Consider the following 18,696-nt stretch of genomic DNA (forward strand, 5'->3'; position numbering starts at 1 on the left):
AGACATCCAGCACTTCCTCCTCTGTAATCTGGACATTTTGCAAGATGTCACCATCTATTTCCCTACAGTCTATATCTTCCATATCGTTTTTCATAGTAAATATTAATGCAAAATGTTCATTTAGTATTTCCCCCATTTTCTGAGGCACCACACAAAGGCCGCCTTGCTGATCTTTGAGAGGCCCTATTCTCTCCCTAGTTACCCTTTTTTCTTTAATATATTTGTAAAAGCCCTTTGGATTCTCCTTAATTCTATTTGCCAAAGCTATCTCATGTCCCTGTTTTGCCCTCCTGATTTCCCTCTTAAGTATACTCCTAATATTTAATAGTAAGACAAGTTATCAATTTTATATAGCCACAATTGAATTGTGCTATGAAAAATGTATATTTTGTGACCTGTAGATTTATTTACTGGAATGAGTCAGATATCATTATGTTGCTTTCTCATTGTTGTAACTACATAGATGGGTTAACTTGTGCAAATGGATAAGAAACCAATTATAGTATGCTTCCTTTAATTAGCACTGCAAAGGCTCTGAGACAAGAACTACTTCACAACTGGAGCAACAGTATTCCGATTTCATGTGAAGCAAGCAAAAAAAAAGTACACTGTTTTTGGTTATGTGCTTCCACTCTTTCCCAATAAAATTAAAAAATTAAATCTGTTACTTATCACAGACAAGCAAGCACAATATTTTAGACAATTATGCAATACTCAAGCTAAGATTTCAAAAAATAAATGGCATCATGGAAACTTGCACAAAGATTCCCTCATATGAAAGACTTAATGAAGTTGTGACCAAAAACCTCTTTCTGCAATCATTTATAGAAAATTCTGATGCTCAAAATGTACACAGGCTGCGCTAGTCACCAAGTCCGTATTCCTAAAGCCCTCTATATACACATAACACTCACTGTAGTTTTCCTTCCACATTTTGCATCAGTCATGCAATATCAAAAATGCATTTTTTCTTGTCATGTGAGAACTACAGAGAGAATACCTGTTGGCAGGAGATTACAGCCACATTTTAATATCATTTTAAAAGTCAGTACTCAGGTTGGAGATGGATGAATGCCTTCCTGCATTGTGATATCTCTTCACAATTCTGCAGAGTTCAAAAGAATCTTGAGGCATCAATGAGCTAATAGTTCCAATTATCCTGATACACAAAGTACCATATACATGAAAAGTAAAGCCGCAAACAATTTTAGCGCATTCAATTCTTCTCTTTTAATCTGAGTTCCTTTTGTGTAATTTCCATTTTCCTTCTTCCCTCTAAAGTACCTGTGAACATGATAACCAATGTATATTGAAATGCCAGGGTGCTAAAAATAAATTTTATAATTTGACACAAAATGGGCAAAATATACCTTCCCTCTGTCCACTCTTGGCATGGCGGGGTTTGTGCCTCATTTGTATCCACACAAGATGTGCACAGCAAACCAGTGTTATAATGGACCTGGCCTCACCAGAGGGATCAGAAAATTGGTCAGCTTCTACTTGACAAGAATGTACTTATTGACCTCACAATGTTATACAACGACAAAGATTTAAAGTCACAATGTCTCAAAATAAAGTGATGTATATGATTTACATCATCGGAAAATTATTTTCACGTTAAACGTGTCCTCTTGACCATAACAGTGTATACTTCAACCATCAATCTAATGACCCCTAACAAGTAGATGGCAAGACTACCAATGTATATCGGATAGTAAATGACTCAGTGTCATTACTATCTTGTTTATGCAGCTGCAGTTAAAATAACTCCATTATTCCTGAGGCACTTCGAAATACAATTAACCAGGAGGCATTAAAGTAAATAGCACCGGAGTAATTTTTAAGTACTTTTGACAATACTCTAACTGGGCTTAATCATTAACAGATGGGACAGATATTCTGACAAACCAAAATTCTAATAGAACACGTATTGAAAATTTCAAAATAGTTAAGATAACCACTGTCTTGAATAATGATCTAAGCTACAAAATTCAGGAGAACAGCACCCATTTTGTCAGTACGAGTGCATCTGTAGCCTGCCAATCTACATTTTCATAAATGTTAGGATGGCACAGGGTCAGTATACTGGAAATACACAGGGTAGGCTGATTATGGCATCATAGACAGTGTGTTACATTGCTTTGAGACAATCAGTGCCACTTGACAGTTCACTGCCATACTGCTTTTTCTTAAATTTGCACAGAAACCTCACCAAGAACTATCAACTATCTTCAGGATTGTTGTTGATTGGCTCTTACTGCACTTGATAGTTCCAGAGTGGTTTAAAGTTTCTGATCTCCACACAGAGCAGTGTGTCTTGTGCTGAAGAGCACGAACCTGACTTCAAGGGTACTGCTTCAATCATTTACTCACAGTAAAGGGTAAGAGCTCACACTCTCTTAGCCAACAATATGACAAAACCTTTTATTTTGCTCTGCTTTTACCCAGGCCTTTGCGTCTTCCAGAGTTCTAATGAAGGATCACTGGACCCAAAACATTCATTTTGATTTCTATCCACATATGCTGTCAGAGCTGCTCTATTTCTCCAGCAACTTTTGCTTTTGTTTAGAACGAGTCGAAGTTGCATTGCTCATGATGCCATCATTTGGTGTCAGGCCATTTGCACTTGAGTCACCAAGACAAACTAAAGGGTTACCTATTGACCACATGGCTCGGAAACTACACATGCAAGGACAGTGTGTATAAGGCACTGATGTTGCATGAAATATCATTGAGAAGATTGTAGGAGTGCTGAAGCAACATTTCAGTTGCCTGGACCACAGTGGAGGAGCCCTACAGTAAATAGCAAAGCATGTGCAAGTTAGGGCTTGTGGTGGTTTACTGAATTCCAATCTTAAGGGCACAGCATTCACCACCTTCTATTTGGCAACTAACTGATGAGGTGGAAGAACCAGCAGTAGTAGAAATCTAAGAAGAAGGAAATTCAGAATAGAGGCAAGAGAGAAGAGATTTATGGGAATTTCAATGAAAAGACTTGAATTAAAAGGGGATCCTCCCAAACTGTAAATGTGAGGTGTACTAGTACCAGAGAATGAGATGAAGAAGTACAAAACAAAAAGGACTTGCAGTTATATAGTGCTTTTCACAACCAGCAAATATCCCACAGCATTTTACAATGGAGTACTTTTTAAGGGGTTTAATGTCAGAAATACAGCAGGTGGTTCATGTACAACATGCCTACAGCGATGTTAGCACAACCAGGTCATCTGGTTTTATAATCTGGTTGAGGAATAAATATTGGTCAGGACACTAGAAGCAAAGGCATCCTACTCCTTCAGATAGAGCCAGGAGATCTTTCACTGGGAGTGTAGACACAGCCTTAATTTAACATCTCATCCAAAGGTGTTTCCTCTGATAGTACAGTGCTTTCTCAGTACTGCACTATTTTTGTGGTTTTTTTTTGTGTTCAGTTCTTGGAATGACACATGAACTTACACGGATTCTGAGGTAAGGATGCCACCAATATCAATGCAAGCGATTATTGATAGAGATTGTTGCTGGTTGGTTTGCTCTATTGAGCAGCATCTGGGTGTGGTGATGCTGTCAGTGGAATAAGGCTTTTGAAAATCCATTCACTGAACTTGACCACTCCTAAGGGCAACACACCACTTGTGGCACTGTATCCATATTCTGGGCACTACACCCTGGCAGTGATTACCCTACTGCCTTCTGAGAGTTTGTCTGGAGGTTCTCCTGTCCCCTGTCAAACTGGATAGAGAACATTTATCCTCCTCAACCAAGATATCTGCTGCAACTTCAGTAAATCTTGGAGTCTGCTCTTGCCATGCATCCTTCCCAAGTCAAAATCACATGTAGAATAAGTTCCAACACCTGCTCCAGCCTAAGTACACCTCTGCTTTAAGAGGCAGTCTTGCTTGTCGTTCAACTAACTTGTACTCCTCGTAGTCTCTTTTGGTTTAAAACAGATTATTTGTACAATCTAGGATGTTTCTAAACAAATCCTAGACTGTCCATGGAATAGGTTATTTACACAACAAAATGCCTAAGTTTCAGAATGTGGTGACTGACCTAATCGCTTTAAAATGGAATATCTATTGCCCAAGATAAAACTGAACTTTGCTAATCTTCCTTTCAATGATCATTATACTGAGATAAGATCAATTATATCATAAAGTCAACTTATTTTACATTGCATGTGTATACAGATTGCATGTGTATTTAAAGTTACAAAGCACATCATTCAATTCATGATGTTAGCCTTTTTTTTTTATTTCAAACAGATTGGTAGTCATCCCAACGTGCAATTACTCCTTGTGAAGTACCTTGGGGCATTTCAACTATATTAAACATAAACCCAAGCTGTTATTGCTATTAAGAATGCCAGGTTTTCAATCTACAATAAGCCAAAAGGTAGTCAAAAAAAGTAAGCAGAAGGTGATTTACTGCCAATGAAATGACAAGGCTGGACTTTGGGCTTTCTTTAACAAAAGTATCCCAATTCAGAAAGTTAAACTTATTCAGATATCCACATCCAAACCTTTATTCGTACCATTTTGTTCATCAGCTTCCTCATTGAGCAGGAAGGCCATGTGATAATTCCTGATATTCTTAGGGTAGAGTTTCTCCAGCTCACACACTGGGGGGTAGTGGGTAACAAATAGCGTCAGAGATTTCACCTGAAAGTAAATTGTAAGACTTTATTACAACATACTGAACAATCAGCACCACTGAACTCCATTGTCAATAAATACACACATCGTTAGAAAAGTAGGATCAGTTAAAATTCTGAAATTCTTACAAGAAATTAAAGGACCTGTAGCAAAATAGAAAAATAAATCCCTGACTTGCTCATTGAAAAACGTATTTATCCTTGTTACTACAACTAAAGTCGTGACAACCTTGTGTTAGCAAAACACAAGCCGCTGTTTAATACTGCCATTAAAATGATGGTATGCAAGTTAATTAAGAATTATATGATAACCTTCATCACAGCATTTGCTAGTTAATAGCTTATCACTTGTGAAGAAAAGGAGCAGAGGTTAAAATTGCATTGATTGCCTGAGTTTATTAAGGCTACAATTCAATAAATGGGTTTTTGTGGCACCACAGATACCTAAATCTGAGTCAGTTTCCAGTCTCACTCCAGGACTTAAATGTCTAAGAAATTTTAATTCACAACAAGGCTAAACAGCTCATTTATTAACCTGCAAATCTTTCCAGCACACCAAGAGCAGGAGAGATCCTAGTCAGCATGCGATGAAAAGGAAGTTGGAGCCTCTACCATATCACTAACCATAACTCCCAGTTACAACTTCAATGAGAAAGTACGCATTATTACAGGAACTCTGACTCCAGGATTGTTCACACTACTCCATAACCTCACAGCTGGGTAAAGATAACCAGAAATCTTAGTCTGATTATCACTTATTTTGGCAATTGCAGAAATTACAAAGATATTCTAGAAGAAATAAGTGCAACACACAGCATCGTAAATATGTTTTCAAAAGTCTAAAATCCTCAATCAAGTCAGCCTTTAATTTTCTATATATCGGAGAGTAAAAGCTTAGAATAAATGATCTCTCCTTATATTCTAGTCTCATGCACAGATTCAGACATTTACAGCACAGAGAAAGGCCATTTGGGTCATTGTATGTGCAACAGTCAAAGATAAGACTACATTCATCCCATTTTCAGCTTTTGGCCCAAAGCTCTTGGGAGGTTATGGCAGCACAAGTGAATATCCAGGTCCTGCTTAAATGTTTTGAGAGTTTTTCCACTCAACCACCCTTTCAAGCAGTGAGTTCCAGACTCCCATCACCGAATGAAAAAAACTCTTCAACTGCTCTCTTAGCCATTTATTGCTTACTTGAAATCAATGCTGTCTTGCTACTGAAACAAAAATAGAAATTGCTGGAGCAATTCTGCAGGTCCAGCCATATCGGTGGAGAGAAAGCACCAGTCAACATTTTGAGTCTACACGATTTTGTTCGTCAACTAAGCAGGAAGGCCATATAATAATTCCTGACATTCTTTGATTAGAGTTTGTCCAGATCATGCACTGCAGGGTAGTGGGTAACAAACAATGCCAGGGATTTCACATGGAATCTTGTGTTCTGAAGAAGAATCACTGGACCTGAAAGATTAACTCTGCTTTCTGTCCAAAGATGCTGCCAGTTTTGCTGAGCTTCTCCAACAATTGCTATTTATGTTTGAGATTTCCGGCATCTGCAGTTTGTTTATTATGGACTCTTCTACTAATGGAAAAAGTGCCTTCCTATCCACGCTATCTATGCCCCACACAATCTTAAATCTCACTATCTAAGGAAAACAATCCTCGCCTCTTCAAACTTTCCTTATAGCTCAAATCCTCAAGCCCAGGCAATGTCTTGCTAAATCTCCTGTGCATTCACATCCATCCAATCATGTGGTGACCAGAGCTGCATGCAGTACCCCAGTTGTAGCCGAACTAGCAGTTTACATTGTACCAGCATCACCTCACTGCTCTTAAATTCTATGCTTTGGCCAGTAAAGGCAAGTATTCCATATGTCGTCTTAAACATTGTCAGGGATCTGTTCATAGACACATTAAAATCACTCTCATGATTGCACAATGTTCAGCAACATTTACAACTCCTCAGATACTAAAGCAGTCTGTGTCCAAATGCAGTAAGATCTGGACAATATTCAGATTTGAGCTGTCAGGAGCTAAGTAAAAATTACACCACGCAAGTGCCAGGCAAAGACCATCTCTAACACAGAATTCAACCATTGTTCAGTGCCATCGTTGAATCACATACTTTCAACAGCCTCGGGGTTACTACTGACAAGAAACTCAATTGGACTAGCCATACAAATACTATGGTTACAAGATCAGATAAGAGGCTAGGAATTCTGTGACAACTAACTTACCTCCTGTCTCCCCAAAACTTTTCCACTGTCTACAAGCCACAAGTTGAGAGTGTGATGAGTGCAGATCCAACAACACTTAAGTAGTTTGATATCTTCCAGGAAAGCAGCCCGCTTGATTGGCACCACAACCACCACCTTTAACATTCATGCGCTTCAACAGTGACGCACATTGGCAGCAGTGCGTACCATCGACAAGATACACAACATGGTTCTTTTGACAGGATACTTTAAATGCATTACCTTTACTATCTGGAAGGACAAGGTACTTGGGAGCACCACTATCTGTAGTTTTTCTGCATATCTCAGACTACCCTGACTTGGAAATATATCGTCATTCCTACACAGTCACCAGGTCAAAATCCTGAAGATCCTGTTCCACCATTGGATGTACCTGCACCCAAACAACTGCAGTGTTTCAAGGAGGAGGCCTAGCACTATCTTCTCTGGGTCAAGCAGGCACTGGCAATAAAGGCCAGCCTAATCAATGACACCCACTGGCCATGAATGAGAAACAAAAGAGAACTCAGAGCTCCACCACAGTCCATTAGATAAAGCAGTGTTGAGGGAGATGCTGATGATAATAGATTTCTACAAGCTGAACACTTCAAGCTTTTATTTTAGAACTCTCACTACGTAACCATCACCACAATCATAAAATGGACCACGTTACTACAAGATTTGGTGTACTGTCATCCATACTTCAAAGATTTTCACTACAACCTCAAGATAATCTATATTCTTTACGTCGAGAATTCTTTGCCCAGGAAGCCGTGCCTGAACAACAGAACGCTCATTGTTCCCTCCTTCATAAGCACCAGTTCAGCTACTATTGAAATTGCCAGGATAGAAGAGAGAGGAAAGACAAGGTGGTAATGCGCAGCTGCATTGGAGCAGGTGGTGCCAGGGAGAAGGAACATGAAGTTGTTGTAGAAAGCATCAGCTGGAATCCATCCTGACCTCAAGCCCAGGGAGCAGAACCTCAAGGGGCCTGCTTTGAAAAAACAAGGATACTTTTGCAGCAAGAAGTGTTCCCAACATCAAGGTTCCTTTCAGCTGGTACCAGGGAGCTTCAGCAACACTGAGGTTAGTGAAGCTCAAGGAAAGTCTGTTCCAACCAGTCTCTACTCAGAGATTTACACTTGTACTTTTTGACTATTTCAAACAAAAATCAGGAAATTGGCATAACTGTATCTAACACCAATATTTTTTAAACTTGGCATAAAAAAATGGACATTATGGTTGTGGACGGAATCATTTGACTCTTTCCAAGTTTTGGCAATACACAGAAACACAATATTACTATTTGCTAGTTTTGCTTTACATGGAAAGCGTCATAGGAAGCAGGATTAATGTCTTTTTAGTAATAAACCAAATCCAGGTTTACTTATGTTCTTAACCCAAAGATTGCAATACATTCTATCAAAAATAAAGTCAGTGGTGTCCTGGTCAAATTGTGTGTCTTTGGATCTAAATTGAATTATGCTAGCATTCATTAGCAGAATGTTGAAGGTGCATAGTTTAAAATTTGTTTTGATTTATTATCTCATATACCAAGATACAGTGAAAAGTAATTGTTGTACATGCCAAACAGGAAGATATTGAACAGATTCTCTGACTGATCGTTCAACAGAGAGTTATATAGAAATCATGGAAATGACATTTCAAAGATACACTTTGGGGAAAGGAAACTTGTCTAACATATTACTAATGAACCTCTCCAAAATCTGGCTATAGTGTACCATGCTTTTCTAGTAGCTATGCTAATGCTCTGCTCCATGATTCAACACATTTGTCATTTGTGGCCACTCCTCAGAAAGCCAAAGTAAAATCTAATTTTGTAAATTTTACATTAAGCCAAGCACTTGTCTGTTCACTGCTTCCAAAAGAAGGGTTTTTGGCAATATATAGAAACACAATTGTACCTTACTAAAACGTTAAGGAAGTAAATATCACAATGCTGTTTTTATACTTGGGTGTAGAAGGTGAGAAAGAGTACAAAACTCTGTAATTTCTACCATGTTACAAGGTCAGGATCTCAATGACCCAGTATCATTTAGTTTAGTTTAAAAGGAAAAGAACATTTTTGTGGAAGAAATCTGAGAGGAAACAGTTACTACATAAAACCATTCCAATTCACCCCTTGTGATTTTTACATCCTCAGTGACTGTACAATCTTGACTGAGGACAATTAGGAGATAAATTCTGGCCTCTACTGTATTTCTGATTTTAGATGTTCCACCATTAATGGTTTTGTCTTCAGTTTACTTGGCCCCAAGTCCTGGAAATCTTCCCCAAATCATTTGACCTTTTTTTTTTAAGTCACTCCTTAAAAATTGCCTTTTTGACAAAGCTTTTGGTAATCTGATCTAACATCTCTACATAAAGCAGTATGACACCAATTCAAATTAAAATGCTTTGTGAAACTCTTGGAATGCTGGATTATGATAAAGTGCAATGTAAACATAAGTTGTTGTTGATTTGTACATGCCTAGGTTTATGAATTGACACTTGTACTGCAGATATTGTATCTTTAGATATCTATTAGGCACTATCAGGTCATCACTGCTTTAGTGGAAGAGTTGGAAATAAAGTCTTCTTTGTTAAATATCTGGATAGGTGAATATTAATTGTGCTGGAAATGTGTTGCTGGAAAAGCGCAGCAGGTCAGGCAGCATCCAGGGAACAGGAGAATCGACGTTTCGGGCATAAGCCCTTCTTCATTCCTGAAGAAGGGCTTATGCCCGAAACGTCGATTCTCCTGTTCCCTGGATGCTGCCTGACCTGCTGCGCTTTTCCAGCAACACATTTCCAGCTCTGATCTCCAGCATCTGCAGTCCTCACTTTCTCCTCTAATATTAATTGTGTCCAAATAATGAAAATTTGAAGAGGAAAGAACACGTAGCATTTATACTTGAAATACTGCATTGGATGGAGTTGCTAAATATGTCAATGCAGATTAAGAACACTACTTGTCAAGCGTATCTCATGTGTAGCCATCGCACAATGGAAATTGAAAAAAAACCATGAATAAGGAGCCAACTTCGATAGTGCTTGGTATTTAAATAGCCTTAAAGAAGTAAAGTTCTAGAATATTCATAGCCACTTCTAACCACCACTTGGCTTCCCTCCAGGGCAGCAGTCATTAGGAGATGTTGGAAAATTACAAGTACAATTAAACAGTGCAAGTCGTCATGTTTTCATTTTAGGAGCTTTTTGTTCATCCAACACTGGATTCCTGACAAGCCACATGAGAAATTAACAAGTAGAGTAATGAAGGTGGTGGTAATGAGGTGGACCTAGGGCTGTCAGCATACATGTGGAAACAGCTACCGTATTGTCAGATAATGTTACTGTGTGGATGAGAAATAGGAGGGGGTCAGGGGGACAGTCGATACAAGAAAGATCTTTGGGGAAGCCAGAGTGACTCAGAGTGTTCATAATAAGTGATTCCCTGGCTAAATATAGACAAATAAGAACAGAAACACAGTTACGATCCCTCCTATCCTTCTGGTTCTGAAGGGTCACTGTACTCTAAAATTAACTTTATTTTCTCTCCACAGATGATGCCAGACCTGCTGAATTTCTCCAGTAATTTCTGGTTGTGTGTGTTTCTACCCAAATGGATGATAGAAGAGAAATGTTGGAGGGGGATGGTGTGGTAAACCACTTCAAAGGCTACTGAAAAATCAAGGAAAAGGAAGGAGAACTTTGCTTGGCTACAGACGGACAAAATAACATTTACAATTTTGATAAGGGTTGTCACAGTACTGTGACAGGGCAGATAACTGATTGGAGGGATTCAAACACAGAGCTCTGAGAAAGATGAGCAGAGATTTGGATGTTCAAGGACTGTTGAGGAGAAAGGGGGTTTAAGATGGGACAACAGTTTGCCAGGACAAAGGGATTAAAGTTGGAAGTTTTAAGGAGGGTGGTGATGATGACAGATTTAAAGACGCAGGAGCAGGGCCGAAGGATAGCAGACAATATTAGCTAACATTGGAACCAAGAACAGAACAGGGTGGTGAGCAGTAATCGCCTTAGCAGCTGCGCACAGTCAGGTTTTCTCCCCCTGTGCACAGTCCCTTTAGATTTGGCCCAGTGAACCAGAGAAAGAGAGGACAGTTACAAGGGCAGCTGAAAACGAAGACTAAGTTCTTCTGACCAAGAAACCCAGAGTTCCTTGCACATTTTAATGAATTGGGGATTGGAGGATGCAAAATTTAAGATAAGCATAGCAGGATGATCCAGGAACAGTTTTGGCAGAAGAGTGCAGAAGCCAGTATATAGTGCAGACAGATCTGGTATTGAGACACATTAAACATTGGTATAAAGGAAGGGAGATTATACACCATAGGAGGGTTAACTTGAGTGAGAGAGCCTAATACCTTTATTGGGGATCAAGGATATAAAAGGTATAAGTGAAGATTTGATTGAATAGGTGGGCAGCTGCAAAATTCCAGTGAATGGAAGGTTAAGCTAGTTAGGTGGAATTCTAAAAGTGCAGGTAAAAGTGACTTGAGGGAAGAGAATACACAATATCGAATATCCTTTTAATGTCATGTGTACTCTATTGTAGGAATACAACAATATCTGCCTTCTTATGGCAACATCTTAGGTACAAGTACCTAGGTACAATTCTTGGATACAGGGGAATAAAAGTAGATACATTACTTATAGAGTTGAAAATAAGTTTAAAACAGGACATCATTAAAAGGGTTGCCACTGCAGTAGGGTTGGAAATTTCAAGAAGATATTACACTGTAGTAACTCAGCGCAGGGCTTCCGCATGTGGTCTGACTGCGCATGTCAGAACCCAGTCCAACAGCCTTCCCTGCTCCACTCCAAGCCCCAGTCTGCTCAGTATCCGCACTCAGCCACTCCAAGCTAAGTTCCAGGACTGTCTCCACACCAGTCTCTACCCAGGACTCGCTGCCTGTTCTTTCCAGGCACAGATTTTTTTTGAGGCCTAGTTAAATCATACAGAATCCAGAAGTAGTTTTGGTCTCTACCTGGTGTTCCAAAAATATTCAGACAATATGTAGAAAATGGAAGATGTGGCATTCTTGAGAGAGAAGCAGTGACAATGTGGACTAAATATATACCTACAAGCAGCAAATTCAGACTAACCAGGCATGACCCTAAGTGAAGTAATTAATAAAATAAAGAGAAATAAAGACAAACAAATTCTTATAAATTCTGCAAGGACTAAGCAAAGAGGGATCTGCAGGCTGCATATTAGTGCAGAAATAACTCAGAGCTGTGGCTGTATGGAGCAAAAAGAAACAGAGAAAATCTACAGCTTCAGATACAAAATATAACGGAATTAATTTTGCCCATGGTTAAAAGGACAGTCAGTCAAGAGGCAACAACCATTGCAAGCAGGTTTAAAATAAAAAGAAAAAGTAAATCAGCAAACATTTTGCTTGACAAGTATTCACTGGGAAAGAATGAACCAAACTCAAATAGCTCTCCCAGGTAAAACTAAGAACTTGCTCCAGCTTAAGTTCTAAATGAGTTAAATTTGCTCAAAAACAATAAATTAATGATAAACAGACAAACTGTCTAGCATTCATATAGAACCTTTCACAAATGGTGGACATCCCAAAGCCCCTTACAACCAATAAAGTACTTCTAAAGTGGAGTCAAGGCGGTAAAGAAATGCAGCAGCAAATCTGCACACAGCAAGAACCCAGAAAAAAAGCACTGTGAGCATTACTGATAACCAGTTTTGTCATGTTGATTGACAGCATTGTTAGCCACCTTACTATGGATAACGTTCCCTGCTTAGCTTTAAAATCACACCACTGGATTTTTTTTAGTTCCAGCAGAGGAGGACACACATGGTCCCAATTCATCCCATGGAAAGGTTGGGGCACTGCTCCCTGAATGAACCGAGGGGAGGCCTTGATTTTTCAGCTCCTTAACTGAGAGTTGAATCCAAAACCTGGGACTCAGAGGTGAGAATGCTATCAGTTAAGCTGCAACCGACAGCACATTGACAGTGTTTATACCAAAGTACCAAAGAAGATTACGGACGAGGTTTGGGCAGCATTTAAGAAATAAAATGTAGAGGAATCAGTGAACATGAAGATATTAGTTTACCAGAAACAAGCCTACATACCGCCCCATAATCAAAAGGGTGATGATATCTATGAATTTGTCTCACTCCAATTCAGTGTAAAATAATGAAATTGAATATTAAGTCAACTTTGGAACATTATCAGAGTAATACCTTAATCAAACTTTTTCAAAGTGGAATCAGAAATAGTTCATTCTGTCTCAAAACCCACTTAGATTATTTTTTGGAAGCAAGAACTCAGCTGAATTCTGGTGACACCAACAAAGTGCTATCCAAAGCTACCAGCAGTCATTAGGACCTGGCCTCCAATTGTCTTGGAGATCCTTTGCTGGTGCAGCAAAGCTCTGCCCTGCTGGGACCTTGTGATAGTCTGTGTGAAATAGCCAGTCTACATTATATAAAAACAGATATCATTACTCAGGAACTCAGGCACCTTGACATCAGCATTGCCTTTGTGCAGAAGGAGAAAGTGAGGTCTGCAGATGCTGGAGATCAAAGTTGAAACTTTATTGCTGGAACAGCACAGCAGGTCAGGCAGCATCCAGGGAACAGGAGATTCGACGTTTCGGGCACAGGCCCTTCTTCAGGAAGGCCAATTGAAGGAATAAGGCAGAAGTACATCTTTCTCTATAAGTTCCTTCCAGAAGTGCAACCACAGGATCGGTTTCAGCATCACTAATAACCTTGTCTAGTGTCTCAGTGACTCTAATGAGGGATCAACATCTTACACTCAAAGCAATGGACAAGGCCAAGGAAGGACTCGAGTGAATCTTGAACAATTCCTAGCCTGAATCCCAGGAGACAGCAAACTAAAATATCCCTTTGGATCTTCCAATCACAAATTAAAGAAAGATGAATATCTGGAAGTGCATGAGTGGCGAGAACAGAGCGCAGTAAACAAAGTACGATGGTATCCTCACCCTGAGGAGATACCTAGAACATGCCCTTGTCCTAACCAACACCTGTGTCACCTTTATGGTCCAATGTTGCATGGCTCCTACTGGGCTATATCATAGTGTGAGCATAGAACTGCAGAAATGTCAATCTCTCTCTCTCTCACACACACACGCACACACAAAATTGACAATCTTCATCGGGCTGGCCTCCTAGTTGAAGCAGTGCTGCAAGAAAATTAACATCAAAGACCTCAAAGTTACAACCAAGATGGCTCTTCCCTGTCAGTCACTCACTGCCAACCTCTTCTTCAGTCATCAGGAGCTACAGTGTGACAATAATGCCTGGTCAGCCTCAGAGTACACCAGAATAAACACCTGTAAAGAGGCCTTGGTCTCTCTACAAAGAAACACTTTGACCATTGTGATGCAAACAACAAACAGATGCAGGATTTAATCAAGTTTGTGCACAGACTTATCAAGATTGGATTTTCCACAATGGCTCAAGAGAAAAGTAACAAGCAGCTAAATAAGCCTGAACCCATAACATGAAGAACAAGTATTGGGTAGACAGAGTTTGGGAGATGCAGCAACTTGAAGACACCAAAACATCTCTTCAGCACTATCAAGATGAACAATGTGGCCCAAGTACTGAAGATTAGTAGAGAGAATATTTTGATTCTTCAACCAAAATTCTGTCTTTGACTCAAACATCCTCAACTTCATCACTCAATGCCCTTCCAGCTTGGTATTGATGCTCCTAGTTCCTGAGTAAAATTAAGAAAGCAACTAAATAGTTGAAAAACAACATAGCCCCTGTACCAGATGGAGTACTTGCTAAAATTCAGAAACATAGCTAAGAAGCACTGCTGTTACAGCTGTACAATCCTGTTTTGCTCATCTAGGAAGAATAATATATGCCAGACAAATCTCAAGGTCACTTTGATCATGACTATCTTAGGGGGATGGTAGACCCATACATTCAGTGTCATGGGATCAATGTAATCATTGCTGTTCCTGAATTACATTAGTTACTTGAAATTTTAAGCCTAACATAAATCTGACAAATTTGCAAAAGGCATTATAATAGTTCAGGCAGTGGAATAAAAGGGATGCAACTGAAAAATGACAAAATTAGAAAAGAATAATTACACATTTGGCTTTATATTGATCAATACAAAGCACTGCATTTAGGAAACAAAATTCTTTCCATATAAAAAGAGAGATCAAAAATCAGTATGTGATATCAAATAAAGAAGCAGAGGTGGAACTTCTGGAATCATTTAAGATCAAGTTAGATCTTGAAATGGGAGAACTTTGGGGTCATCCTGGACAGATGATTTAAGATAGACAATCAAACAAACTTCCTCACAAGAAAGTGAATTCGTAAGATGAGGAAGGAAAGGAGAGAAACAAGGAACAGCCAGCTCCAAAAAATTGCGGCTAAAAAAGGTAAAAGAAATTATGTGAAATCATTCCTAGTAAGGCAATGGTCATCAATTTACAAAAACAAATCAGCCAGAAATCACTTCTGGAATCACCATTCCTGTGGCATAAAATATATATAAAATAGAAACATAAGAAACATTAGTAACAAATAAAAGCATTCCACACAAAGCCTGCTCCAGTACATTAACTCTTACTCTACCTAACTGTAATTTAAGTAATGTGAATGCATTTGCATTTCTTTGCTACATTATTTAAAATAGCTGTGCTTCATTTTGTATAAATTGTCAATGACAGTTAGTAGTATTTAATTGCAAACTTTTATTGGCTTATTTAGAATGGCACACAATGCAAAATAACAAAATATGGGCCAAACAAAGGTTGTCAAACACCCCTTTATCCCAGTCCTATTGTGTCTGCAATTGTCTGCTCATTGTCTGCAATTATTCCATGTTGTACAGTTTTAATCTAACATAATGTAACTTGTAAAAATAGAAATACGTTGCCAGGAAACACTGTTAAAAGCCCTTGCAGCAATGAACCAACACTGACATGAAACACAACTGAGAATGTTGATCAATAAGCATTCCTACAACAACAGTTTGAAGCTGTCAAAAATGTTTATTCAGCAAGAAAAAGGTCATCAGCGGTAATAACTGGCAAGTGGTGACTATGAAATTAAGATTTCTATGAAAAAACATAGGTATTCATACTAGAGCAAATGTCACGTTTCACTATGCATATTGTAATTGTTATTATAATTGTGCAGTAATGATAAGCTATGCAGGGCAATCATTCATTTTAAAACACAAGAGAGTATAGAAATGTACAGTCCAATTCACAGTGTAGAAATAACCAGTTCAAGGAATAAAGGAAATATACAACCTACATACAATTTCAAACAAAGTGATAAGAAAAGTGGATACAATAATATGTCAAAACAACAAATTAATGTTGATCTGCGTTTCTCTGAATGTTGCTGCAGTTAAGACTAGTCTTCTACATTACTATATTGATAGCAGGTAGTGTGACAAAAGTTTTCCACATTATTTCAGTTTCTGAAATAAAAACAAAGTACTGGAGAAATGCAGCAAATATGGCAGTTTCTGAGGACAGAGAAAGAAAAAGACAAGTCCAAGTTCAAAGTGACTTTCCTTCTGTAAAGACATTCTAAAGCAGAGTCAGACTGGATTTCAGACATTAAATCCATTTTTCTCTCCATAGATGCTCCCAGACCAGCTGGATTCTTATTTTTTGTAAATTTCAGATCTCCAGAAACTGCAGCATTTTGCTTTTATTTCAGAAGCTGGAGGGGAGCGTTTTTGGGAGGGGAGAGGGGGTATTCGTGTGAGCACAAACAAGAGAGGATTACAGGGATAGGGTCAAAGATGGAGAGATCTGCACAAGGAGATTGATCTGTATAAAGCAATGACATAGCACAGAGAAGAGAATGATGCAAAATATGTGATTAAACATATGGTCAAAAAGATACACAAATACAGTTTAGCAACACAGAATTTGAAGTCATACAATATGGTTGAAAGATCAGGAATGACAACATAATCTTAACTGGAAAACAGAGAGAGAGTGAAGGGGAGGAAAAGCAAAAGAAATTTGTTGTCCAAATTCAATTTTTCAGATTTTGGAGTGTCACCAATGTAATACTATTTTCCACAAGGGGCTAGCAGTGACAGGGGGAGAAGTCAAAATTGAGGGCATAGCGTTTGGAGACAAGGAGGCTGGGGGTGATCAGACTGAAGTGTTGAAACATGGAAATTGACTGAAACAGTTAAATAAGTATTGTTTGTTCTAGTAGAGAAGAGGTATAACATTAGAAGAGGTATAACATTAGAATTTGAACTAAATTAATTAAAAGGAAATTATATAAATAGAAAACCAAAGAATTAAAGAACTGTGAATGCTGGAATTCAGAAATAAAAACAGAAATGGCTGGAAAAACTCAGCAGCTCCAGCACCACGTGTGGGAAGAAAGTGAGTTGATGTTTTGGGTCCAGTGATCCTTCCATTCAACTCCCATTCTGAAGAAGGGTCACGGGACCTGAAACGTCAACTCTATTTTCTCTCTACAGATGTTGCCAGACTTGAGTTGTTCCCAGCAATTTCCGATTTTATTGCTGTACAGAATAGACAGGGAGAAACACCTCCCATTGGCAGAAAGGATAAAGATACAGGATACAGATTAAAGAGAGATTGACAGGACCAATGGTGACACAAGAAAAATCTTTCCGTGCAGCAAGTGGCTAATATCTGCCAGAGAGTATGGTGAAGCTCAATACCATCTAGGTTCTCAAAAGAAATTATATAAGAACCTGCAGAAAAGAATTGCAGCATGATGGGAAAAGTACAAGGGAGTAGGGTCAGATGAGCGAGCCAAAGGGTTACATCTGTGGTGTAACCATTCCCTGATTCTAGGGGCACAATCCAATACATCAATAGAGAGAACAGACACTCAGTCTAGATCGAAATAATAAACGACCAACAGTAAAAGAGCATTTGACCTTACTGATGCACCAAAATCCAACTTTAGTACTAATAGCTTTAGATATTTAGCATTCTGGGAATTCATTTGGCATGCAAAATACTTACATCTTTAATAAAGTGCTCCAGAGTAGCATAAGCGATGGCAATACCATCGTGAGTACTTGTGCCTCTTCCCAATTCATCCAAAATAATTAATGATCGTGATGTTGCTTTTCTAATGATCTCAGCTGCCTCTGTCAGCTCTTCCATAAATGTACTTTGACCTTTGTAGATGTTGTCAGATGCTCCCATTCTGAAAGACAAAAGATTTATTCTTTCAAAACCAGCTGAGATCATGATCCTATGAAAAAGAATTCAAAATTGTCTCCTTTATTGTGAATGCTATCACCAGGTAACAAATAGCACACATGCACTCTGTCACAACCCCCCATCAGCGTGGAAGGAAATGATGCTATGGGATCCCTGCATAATGTGAATAACTATATCGAAGGTGCGTGACAGGGCTCAGAGGGAATTGGTGGGAGTTGGAGCCAATGTGGAGGAATAGATCTTACACAAAATGATCCACACTTTCTCCCCACCTCTGGGCAGGCAGCAATGACTGACAAGGGAGTATGGTCCCAGTTTTCAGCCAATAACACACCGCTCCAACTGGGGCACAGCCACCACCTCACCTCCTTGACCTTCTGAGCAGCACATGCACTGGTAATGGGGTCACTGTGGGTCGCTGTGCATGTGCACAGGGACTTCCTGCAGCCTGCTCTGTCACAGCCAGCTGACATCACCTGCCACATCCACATTGGGCAGAGATCACATTACATGATGTAGAATTATTCTGTTCAAAAACTTCCTGGCAATATTTTACGTCGTGGCATCCTTGGCTAA

General features: G+C 39.0%; 1 protein-coding gene across 4 annotated transcripts in view; it reads right to left on the reverse strand.

Moving 5' to 3' along the window:
• msh3 (mutS homolog 3 (E. coli)) overlaps positions 1-18,696 on the reverse strand; it is a 288,075-nt gene that overhangs the window by 38,566 nt on the left and 230,813 nt on the right. For all 4 annotated transcript variants that reach the window (XM_087999818.1, XM_087999815.1, XM_087999807.1 and 1 more), the window contains exons 21-22: positions 17,917-18,103; positions 4,532-4,658 (exon numbers count right to left, since the gene is read on the reverse strand). In XM_087999818.1, the coding sequence (XP_087855944.1) occupies positions 4,532-4,658; positions 17,917-18,103 (314 nt within the window). The remainder of the gene's footprint in view (positions 1-4,531; positions 4,659-17,916; positions 18,104-18,696) is intronic.

This window comes from Chiloscyllium plagiosum, unplaced genomic scaffold, assembly GCF_037043375.1.
Source record: "Chiloscyllium plagiosum isolate Xiang-an unplaced genomic scaffold, Cpla_swu_hap1 HiC_scaffold_2, whole genome shotgun sequence".
NCBI classification, from domain to species: Eukaryota; Metazoa; Chordata; class Chondrichthyes; order Orectolobiformes; family Hemiscylliidae; genus Chiloscyllium; species Chiloscyllium plagiosum.